This window comes from Quercus suber, unplaced genomic scaffold (genome assembly GCF_002906115.3).
Source record: "Quercus suber isolate HL8 unplaced genomic scaffold, Cork oak 2.0 scaffold_132, whole genome shotgun sequence".
NCBI lineage: Eukaryota > Viridiplantae > Streptophyta > Magnoliopsida > Fagales > Fagaceae > Quercus > Quercus suber.
The window spans coordinates 536,684-547,712 of NW_027069595.1; the positions used below are offsets into that span (position 1 = coordinate 536,684).

General features: G+C 35.5%; 1 protein-coding gene across 1 annotated transcript; it reads left to right on the forward strand.

The window, feature by feature from the left end:
* Positions 1-1,393: 1,393 nt before the first annotated feature.
* On the forward strand, positions 1,394-9,407 carry LOC111985729 (protein NLP9). The gene is given in 8 exon segments (XM_065776379.1): positions 1,394-1,837; positions 2,108-2,162; positions 2,334-3,097; positions 3,100-3,500; positions 3,795-3,839; positions 3,949-4,662; positions 7,080-7,200; positions 7,796-9,407. Coding segments are annotated over 6 exon segments (2,907 nt in total). The 5' UTR covers positions 1,394-1,837; positions 2,108-2,162; positions 2,334-2,553; the 3' UTR covers positions 8,878-9,407.
* Positions 9,408-11,029: the final 1,622 nt, after the last annotated feature.

An 11,029-nucleotide genomic window follows, 5' to 3' on the forward strand; every position in this document is an offset into this window, starting at 1 on the left:
CCAATCATTTCATGAAATTACATTTTTCATTGAGATTTGTATAAATGCAACAATTAAGTTTTCACTAATGAAATATTCTTCTTAAAAAAAAAATTCATATTAATTTATATATACCCTCACAAATCTCAAGAGATAGGAGTGTGATTTCTTCTACAGTTTAGGTAAAAATATTTTTTAAAATTGGAATATTCCTTAAGTAAATTCAAAATTAGAGAAGGTGTGGACTTAAAAAATTTTATTTATATAAACCTCAAAAAGGGTGATTTAATTTACTCAAATGTTTTTCTCTCAAACTTTCATGCACATTACATGAGTTAAAAACTAGTAATACATTAAAAATGAGCTCAATTAAGATTAATCAAATTAGATTTTAATTGCACTTCAATTTTGTGTCAAGTGTTATATGCTAAAATGATGCCAATTGTCTTTAGATATTAATTAAACACACTCCAAATTGTTTTTGCAAATTGTCATTTTAATTACACTTTAATTTTATGTAAAATATCTTTACATGTAAATTTATGAATCTATATCTAAAAATATGTATAAACACTCTATTAGAATCTATTAGTGTACCCAAAAAAAAAAAAGATTCTATTAGTGTACTACAACCGTTGCTTATAAACTTTAATAAAATTTTTACTATACTTTAGAAAATGGATGGTGACTTTTCAATAGATTTAGAAAATGGATTGTGACTTTTTCAGTAGATTCTTTTTATTATAATAAATGGATTTTCATTGTTTATTCGAAAAAAAAAAAAAAAAAAAAATAAAATTTCATTACATCACAAATAAAATATTATGTTCAAAACTATGTATATAAATAGCCAAAAAAGAAAAATTCTTGTTTCTTATCAAACGAAGCAATCAGAAATAAATAATTTGTGTACTCTATTAGAAAGTGAAAGATTAGATTCAACTTGTTACTTGTGTACAATAAGAAAACTCCAAATAATTAAGGCATGGATTTAACTTTTTGTACTTTCATTTATCTATCCTTTTCTCACATGAGAGAGAGAGAGAGAGAGAGAGAGAGAGAGAGAGAGAGAGAGAGAGGTTTACTTTTGTCCATGGGGAGCAGCTTGTGTCCAGTGGAAGTTTCCACTGGACACGTTGGATGATGGACACGTGTTCACTCTTGGACACGTGTCCAAATCCGGACGTGTCCAATGAAAATTCCACTGACAGAAGCCGGGTCCTTGCCCATGTATAGTTTATCATTGAGTTTTCATTTTCTTTTGCAAGTTCCTATTGGGTTAATTAGAATATAAGAAATCCCATCCTTGTTTTTCTTCAAATCAAATGGAGGGCAATAATGGAATCACAACTAGTTCCCACCATATGATAATTCTTAGATCCAAACAATACTTTTGTCCAAAATGACAATCATATGTTCATATACATACACACACACACAATTCATTTGTTTTCCTTTCAAAAACTCTCTTTCTTTGCGAAGTTTTAAGACTTCCTAGTAATCCCCATACTAATCAGCTCCCCCTAAAACACAAAAATACAATTACAAAAACAAACAAACTTTCTATTCTTAGAAAGTCTCTGTCTGTCTCTGCCACCTCAAGTACAATTCACTGACTCCGGACTCGGACTCGGACTCGGACTCAGACTCAGACTCCAACAAGCCGTTACACCGAATTCCCTTCCCTTAGGGTTTCCATTTTTAGAATCTATTCTCTTGTTTCACTCTTTCAGTCTCTCTCTCTCTCTCTCTCTCTAGAAAATTCTTGGACTTTTGGGATTCGGACCCAGTGAGCTCGCCGAATTTCGAGGTTTCTTGGACAAGAACTCATAAAGTTTGAGACTTTGACAAACTTAAGGTCGGTTCTTTGCTAATTACTATGTTTGTTTTTGTATTTGGTATTTTGGGTATCTGACTGACTTTGGTCTCTAATTTCCTGTTTCATTCGTTTCCGCTGAATTCCAGCTTAATCTCAATAGCTTTCGGTTTGTTTTGTAATTTTTTGCATGCCCAGTTAGCTTATATTCATATATGGATATGAACAAGTACTTTTGTGTGTAGAATAGGATAAATCTGAAGTGGGTTTTGCGTGTTGTTGCTTATTGTGAACTGTGGCCTTTTGTTACAGTGAATTGCGGCGGGTTCGGTGGTCAGCGTTCAATTTTTGAGTTAATCTTTTTGAGGTTAGTGTCCTATTGCTTTTACGGAAAAGTTAATTGAATGATTATGTTAGACAAATTAATATATGGTAGTAGGTGATTGGTTGTTATTATATAATTTTTTTTGGTTATTTGGCTTTTGTTTTGATGTTTGGAAGTAGTGAGAAGTTTGATTTTGCATTGTGGACAGTGCAGGTTTTGTACTGTTTGAATCTGGGAAAGGCTTGTTTTTGTTGTGAAATTTTGAGTTGATTGGATGATTTTGAGTATAGGCGGTGGTAGACGGTGAAAGACAGGTTCATGAGAAGCTTTAAGGGCCTTGGTATGGAGGACACAGAAGATAACATAGAAAGAAGAATTTTTTTGAGCCACTGTCAATTTATAGATCTCTAGTGTTTTGGTTTTTGATCTGAAGATGGATTACCCCCTTTCACCTAAAGAAAAGGGGACCGGGTTTTGGCAATCTCCAAGACCTCAGTTGGAGAATTCGGTATCATTTGAAGTAACAAGGAGCCTGAATTTGGAGGATAGCCTCTCGGATCTCATGAATTTTGATACGGATGCTGGATGGTACAATAGCCCCAGTGCAACAGATCAGATTCTCACCTCTTACGGGTTGTCGTCATTTCCATCAACCCCTTATGGTGTGTCTTCGGATGCTTTGAATTTCTCAGAACAGAATGGTGTTGCATTTCCTGTTAATGAAGTTGGTGGAACTTTCAATCCTGTGGGGAATTCTTTCAATTGTGGAGATAAATTGATGTTTGACCAAATGGACTCGCAATATGGGTTCTCAACGGATTCGAACGATGCAAATGGCTTGGCAACTGCACAAAATAATTGTTCTTTTCCTCAAAATAGTGTCTTTGATATGGGAAATTGTATGATACCTAGGCCACTTAGTATGTCAGTTGATGAGAAGATGCTTAAGGCATTGTCTTTGTTCAAAGCTTCATCTGGTGGGGTATTTTGGCACAAGTTTGGGTTCCCATGAGGCTTGGTGATCAGCACATCTTAAGCACTTGGGAGCAACCCTATTTGCTCGATGAAATGCTTGCAGGGTATCGTGAAATTTCAAGATCGTTTGTTTTTCCTACTGAAAGGAGATCAGGTTCATTCCTTGGGCTTCCTGGTCGTGTGTTTATCTCCAAAGTTCCAGAATGGACTTCAAATGTTAGTTATTACAATAAGGTTGAGTATCTGCGGGCGGATCATGCAGCTCAGCATGAGGTCCGTGGATCAATTGCTGTGCCAGTTTTTGATTCTCCTGAGATGTCATGCTGTGCTGTGTTGGAACTTGTCACTACCAAAGAGAAGTCCAATTTTAATGCAGAGTTGGAAACTGTTTGCAATGCGCTCCAGGTTAGCATCCCTTTTCCTTTTCTTTACTGCTATAATTTTCTTTTAATCTTTTTGTTTGTTATCCTGTGTTAAATCATTTGGCCATGTTCAAAACCTCATAAATTACACCATTAGATCATCAGTGGAAAGTTCTGCTTCAATGCTATGAAGCAGCTCCTGTATCATTTCTTGTGGGCACATTTCCAGAAAATATTCTACAAAATAAATTACTTGTATTCTTTGCATGAGATAGTATTAAATTAGAAAGGGTTTCAAAATTATTATTAGATCTGCTCTGATTGCGGCACTCTGCAGGCTGTGAAATTAAGGACTACTGAACCTCCTCGACTTCGTCCCCAGGTACAAATCATTTGTCTTCCCTGCCCTCTTCCCTGCATATACCTGTTTTAGTATCTATTAAGTACAGTACAATTTTGGTGCTTCTAATAAGTAATTATGTTATTTGCAGTGCCTGTCAAAGAACCAAAGAGCTGCCTTAGCAGAGATAATTGATGTTTTACGAGCTGTGTGTCATGCACATAGATTGCCACTGGCTCTTACATGGATACCTTGTTATTACACTGAGGGATCTGGTGATGAAATGCCAAGAGTACGGGTTAGAGAGGGCAACACAAATTCTAATGAGAAATGTATACTGTGCATTGAGGAAACAGCTTGTTATGTGAATGATAGAACAATGGAAGGTTTTGTATATGCATGCCTGGAACATCATCTTGAGGAGGGGCAAGGTATAGCTGGGAAAGCACTTCAATCAAATCATCCCTTCTTCTACGCAGATGTGAAGAATTATGACATAAGTGAGTATCCACTTGTCCATCATGCGCGCAAATTTGGTTTGAATGCTGCAGTCTCAATCAGGTTAAGGAGCACCTACACTGGTGAAGATGATTATATATTAGAGTTATTTCTCCCTGTCAATATGAAGGGGAGTGCAGAACAGCAACTCTTGTTGAACAACTTATCAGGTACCATGCAGAGAATATGTAAGAGTTTGAGGACAGTTTCAGATGCAGAAAACCAAAACTTTCCACTGATGGCTATGCCTGGGGAAAACTCTCAGTTGACATTATCAGATAATGATGTGAATTCAACCGAGAAGATGCCATTGGAAGTGTCTAACACAAGAAATGATATAATTGAACCAGATAGTCTTCATAAGCAAGTAATGTTCTTAGTCACATCCTCCTTTCTTTTTTCTTCTTCTTTTTTTTTTTTTTGGGGGTGGGGNGGGGGTGGTGGGGGGGTTGGTTTGTGGGGATGCGTGTTCTAACCCTTCTGAAACTGAAAAGAGCATGCCTTGGTTAAAGGCTAGTTACATGCATAACGTTCTAGCATTAATTGTTCCAAGGAACTCTATGGTTCCTAATATTTGCAATTGTACCAGTGGGATGTGGGTTTATCCTTGTATTACTAGGTTAACTATTGATGAAAGTAGTAGGATACTTCATACTTGTCGCTTTTATACTGGGGAGCAATTTATTTTTTATTGGGTTCCGTAGAATTTGATAGATAACAAACTTCTTCTTTATCCCTTTGTTGATACCCTCTAATGATATGCATCAGACCAATAGATGGTCTGATTGAAAAGTAAACATATACTACTCTCCCTAGGATATACTTTTTAGTTAATACAGCTGTAGCAATGTTGCATTAGAATTTAAACATACTGAGCTGATATTAGCTTTGCGCAGCTCACTAGGCTCAGTTTTGGTTTGTTAAACTTCTGAAGAGCCCAGCTTGGGCTTCTTTTGTATTATATGACCTTGTGCTGGTTCTTGGTCTGACCTTAGCTTTTCACTTAAGAGGTTCATTTGGGAATGTCAATAAATATTTTAGGGAAATGAACTTAGAACGTGAAAAAACCAGGTGAGAATATGAATGCCTGATTTTCTTTTACCTGATGCATATTATTGGTTTCTGTGGAACATGATGAAAATAAAGTGCATTGCTTACTCTAGAATGCGATAGCGAGGGCAGAGGTTCATTTAGCACATGTTAGGATGTGGTAAAACTGGATAATGTGTTTTCATTCTAGCACTCATTAGTTCATTCTGGAAAACCAAACATGGAGCATAATCTTTGACCCCAAATTATCATTTGTGATAGACTTTTAAATTGAGCAATCAACACCAAATTTTTTACAATAAATGCAAATAGCCCCATACCCTTTAAAATTGGCGTGAAAATTGATATTTCTTTAACATTTGAGCCTCATGTTACTCTATATCAAATTAAAAAAATATATTGTATTAAACAAAACTGCCATATAACTTTGACAATCACATGCTAAAAATGCCCAATTTAACCTCAATTTTCAACAGCAAGGGGCTATGTGTATTTTGGGTTTAACTTCGGAGGTTAATTGCTTGATTTTGAAGTTATCACATGCTAAAAATGCCCAATTTAACCTCAATTTTCTACAGCAAGGGTCTATGTGTATTTTGGGTTTAACTTTGGAGGTTAATTGCTTGATTTTGAAGTTTAGGGAGACACCACAAATCACCTGATACTTCAGTGTGGAGAAATTCAGTTTGCCCAAAATAAAGAGAGAAAATGTTGGAATATACACAGACAGGCACAAACCCACACATTGTATTATCAAAGCCATCTTTGACTAAGTGGATGTAGGTTCAACTCTTAGTTTTACAATTTCTTCCAAGCTTCCAAATTTCTTCTCTTCTAGTTGCAGGTATTGGTTGCATTTTATGTTTTATCCTGTTCTTTCTTGGGCCACATTCCTAACAGATTAAACTTTTGGGATGATTGGTTTCCTATCTATTTATTTTTAGTAAGTTACACAGATGTGTTTGTGGGTCTTGAACCCATGATCTTACCCTCCATCCTGTTCTTGAAGTGAGAGTAAGAGCCATTTCAGCTAAGTCATAAGCATTCTTGATTGAGTATAGGCCGGCAGCCTCATGAAATGTGATGCAATAACTATGAGAAAATAAGCTTGCTGGTTTCTCATGACACAGATAAGGGGAAAATTGGTGTCCTTAATGCACTCTGAACTAACCCCTTTTCACTTCCTTAGGACCATGGCACAATATTGTTTTGGATTTTCACCATTCTCAGCTATGGAGCCTTTGTTTTCTCTCCCTGATAAAGATGCTTCTTTGTTGTTTTATCTATACATACCTTTATGTGTTTGTATATACATAGTTATATTTCTTAGCCATGCTCAAGTGATAAAGGGACTTCCTTCTATCTGTACTTGATATATTTGAAGGTTATGGCATTTTATGCTGAGTGAGCGAAATTACTAGGAGATGAACTTTCCACTCTGAAAAATTAATCCTGTGTGATGATCTCATATGCCTTCATATTACTTGGTAGTTATTAATTATGCTATTAGAGAAATCATAGGACGTAAATGACCTGGATCCTGCCATATTTTATGAAGCATTTCCCTCAAGCATTCATTAGTCATAGAAAGGAAAGCAAAATGTAGGAAATGAAAATTTTAACGACTCCAAAAATTGTATTCTAGCTTCCTGCAGAAATTTTGTATTTACTTTGTGTATGATTTTGAAGAGCTTGTGGGATTTAGTTCTTAACTGTTTCTTATAAATCTTGTAGGCAACAAGCGGATCTAGAAGGCATGAGAAAAAGCGAAGTACAGCAGAGAAGAATGTGAGCTTGAGTGTTCTTCAGCAATACTTCTCTGGGAGTCTTAAGGACGCTGCAAAAAGCATAGGCGGTGAGATTCATTGTCCTTGTGTTCTCATTTCTTAGTGAATTGTTGCAGTTATTCTAGGTTATTTTGCTTTGGTAATCATCAATTTAAAGTGAGGACTAAATTACAGGAAACAAATTTAATGGTATTGCTAATTGTTTAGTTTATAATGTTATATTGCTAAGTTTTTTCCTGTAAAATTATTAAGAAGTTGGGTAAATATGGGCTTGTACATAAAGTTCTAACCAAGGCTTGCATGTAGTATCATTTGCCTAACATCCATCACCATCTATTTAGTTACATTGGGAAGGTTCATTTAGTCCTAACTTTAATGTTATAAGAATTGTTTAAACTGTATTGTGTATTATCTAGAATTACAGATGATAGCTGGAGGACTCTTATTTAGGGTAGGTAAACAATGCTAACTTAAAGGCTTAGCATGGGACAATATGAAGGATCAAGAGGAATTTGTAGTAATAACCTTCTATAGAATCCTGTTGCTGAGTTTACATAAAAGCATTGTTTAAATATTCAATATTTTTAAAGATTTATTTAAAAGGAACCTATGAATAAAATCTGGTATTTATCTTCTTCTTTCCCCTTGTTTCTATGTCAATAGTTTGCCCCACTACACTGAAAAGGATTTGCAGACAACATGGAATCTCAAGATGGCCATCCCGTAAGATAAATAAGGTGAACCGTTCCTTAAGGAAAATACAGACTGTGCTTGATTCTGTTCAGGGGGTGGAGGGAGGATTGAAGTTTGACCCAAATACTGGAGAGTTTATGGCAGCAGGCTCCATAATCCAAGAAACTGTTTCACAGAAAAGTCTTTTCCCTGACAAAAACTTGTGTGTCAAAAATGCTGAGCTAGCCACCCAAAATGCAGTTTCAGTACCTTCAGCACCTGGATTTGATGGCATGAATTCTCTAATTAAGCTGGAAGAGGATGACTGTTCCATGGGTTTAAACCAAGTAGCTCCTTCAATGGGTAAGCTTAATACAAACACATGTGGAGAAGAACTAAGGAAATCCAACGCTGTACCATGCCAGCAGGCTAGCCTTGAGACAACTTCTCAGGCTTCTCCTGAAAGTGTCTCCTTGGGCTCTTATCTTGTGAACAGAGGTGAAAAATACAGTCTGAACATGGACAGCTTAAAATTAGAAAATGACTGCCAATTTGTGTCTCTGAGCTCATTGGCTGCTGGTGATGATATAGATACTGGGATCAATGTGGATGATGGGATTGTTGAACATAACCAGCCTAGTTCTTCAGGTATGACAGACTCATCAAATGGTTCTAGTTCAATGATACGTGGCAGTTCATCAAGCTCTCAGAGCTTTGAGGAGCAGAAGTACTCTAAAGTCAAAACAAGCTGTGTTGATAGTGGATCCAAAATTATTGTGAAAGCTACTTACAGAGAAGATACAATCCGGTTCAAGTTTGAGCCTTCAGCTGGGTGTTTCCAACTATATGAAGAAGTTGGAAAGAGATTCAAGTTGCAAAATGGGACATTCCAACTCAAGTATTTAGATGATGAAGAGGAATGGGTAATGTTAGTAAGTGACTCAGATCTTCAAGAGTGTCTTGAGATTTTGGATGATATTGGCACACGAAGTGTGAAGTTATTAGTTCGAGATATGCCTTGTAGTATGAACAGCTCTGGCAGTAGCAACTGCTTCTTGACAGGAGGCTTATAATATTTGAGTCTGGCTTTTGTAGTATTTAGGTCAATTCTACATGGTTCTGCAGGTTCTAGTTCATATGCATGAAATTCTGAGAAGGTGAGAGGCAATCTGTACAGTTGGCCCCCATATCTCTGAAGTTTATATGCTTTTTCCTTCTCCACTGTCAATTATGATATGAGACATTAATGTGTTTTGTGTTAAGTTGCTGATAATTTCAAAGCAAATCCCATTATGAAGTACAGTTATGTCTCTTACATGTTGGCTGTGGCAAGAACTTAAGTGAAAAAGAGGAAAAGAGCATATGTGGGTCATGTGGAAACCCCTTCTATGATTAAGTTCATGTATAGGTCTGTATATGGTAGAATTGGGAATATTGGTTGTTGTAGTTGCAGAAGGATTCATGGTATGATGTTCTGTAGTACCCTATTCACAGTCTGTATAGAGATTTACATATGTTTAGATGAGAAAATAGATGGCTTAAAGCTGTTGATTTTGTGCTTTACGCTACATGAGGAAGAAAATGACATTTTTACTTGTTAGCAGTTCAGGCTTCTGAGGGCATTTTGATTGATCTCCCATGAATGAGACCATTGTGTGTATTTGGGCGTGGTCTGTCACATCTATGAGAGGACATCACCATATGCTTAATAATTTAAAATCCATTGAAAACTTTGTCTGATAAAATCTATAAAATCAAGGTAATGTTTTATTATTACCTTTTTCACAGCTTGTTAAGATGACATGTTTTGATTAGAGAAATATTTTTTTTATATAGTTCATCACTTTATATAACATTTTATTACCTATTAATCACAATAGTTCACGTCAGTAATTGAAAACATAATGAAAAATGTTATGTCATTGTATGAGCAAAACAAACAGCCAAAAGTAAGCAAGGAGGACTTGGGGAAAAAGATGAAGAGAAGATGGATTCAAAGGCCCAAAGGAAAGGCCCTTTTGCAAAATTATGGGCTGTAAACGTAAGCATCTGAAGACCTTTTTTCTTTTTTCACAACCCAGTTAGCAAAGCTTGGAAGTTGGAAGAGAGTTTCAGATATCTATGTAATGGATTTGATAGCCCAACACATTAGTTGACGAGGAACTTATAGTCTCGAGCACTTGGTCCCTTTAGAGAATAAACATGTTGGTGGAATTATTCTGAAACCACAATCTTTTCACGGCTATCCTATGTGAGGGGTTGTAACTGACGGTCTATAACTTTTATAAGAACATACTGTTTTTTCTCTACTGTTATGTTAACCACACAAGACAACTGTGAAAAAAGGTTATAATCCTACTATCCTAGAATTATCGATAGTGAGGGCAACTAAGGAGTGAGCCATCATGGTTCATGGACGCTGTGACATTGAATTTTGCTATATTGAAAACTAGTGGTGTCCCTTCTCAAAAAAGTAAAAAAACTAGTGGTGTCGGTACCACAAAAATGGTCTATTAGTCCTGTCCATGCACCTCAAATAGCTGTGCTTGTGTCAAATCAAAATTCACACTTACCTTAAAATAAGGGACTGCTTTGCGTATTAAATTAAGGGTACAATTGCACAAAATTACATTTATTTTGATGGAAAATAATTTTTATGTTTAGCATAATAAAAAATGTAAGTTGACAAAATATGTTTTATGTATCAACAAAAAAACAAGCCTAAGAAAGAGAAAAACTTTTTGGGGGGGGAGGGGGGGGAGGGGAGGAATGTTACATACTTAGGACACGTTTGGTAGACTGTAATAAACATTGTAATGTAATAGTTATTCTTATGGTTTAGCTATTCAATATTTTGGTTATGTTTTTTTTACATGGAATAGTCATTGCGTGTGAATAGCTATTCTTTAAAATAAGGAATAACTATTCCTTTCTAAAAATGTTGTAATAGCTATTCCTTGGTAGATGTAATAATTTCTAACATTAATATATTTCCAAATAAATAAACTTTCCACATCCACCTAACAATTATGAAAATAAAAAATCATCAAAAAATAACTCATCTCTCTAAAATTTAAAATATATTATTTTCTAGGAAATATATTTGTATGAATGAGATATTTCCTAAAATAGATCATAAGTTTTATTTTAATGTTATAACTCACAACCAAACTAATGAATAGGTTTAGTTATTCCATTACAACACATTTTATTCCTGGTAATAAA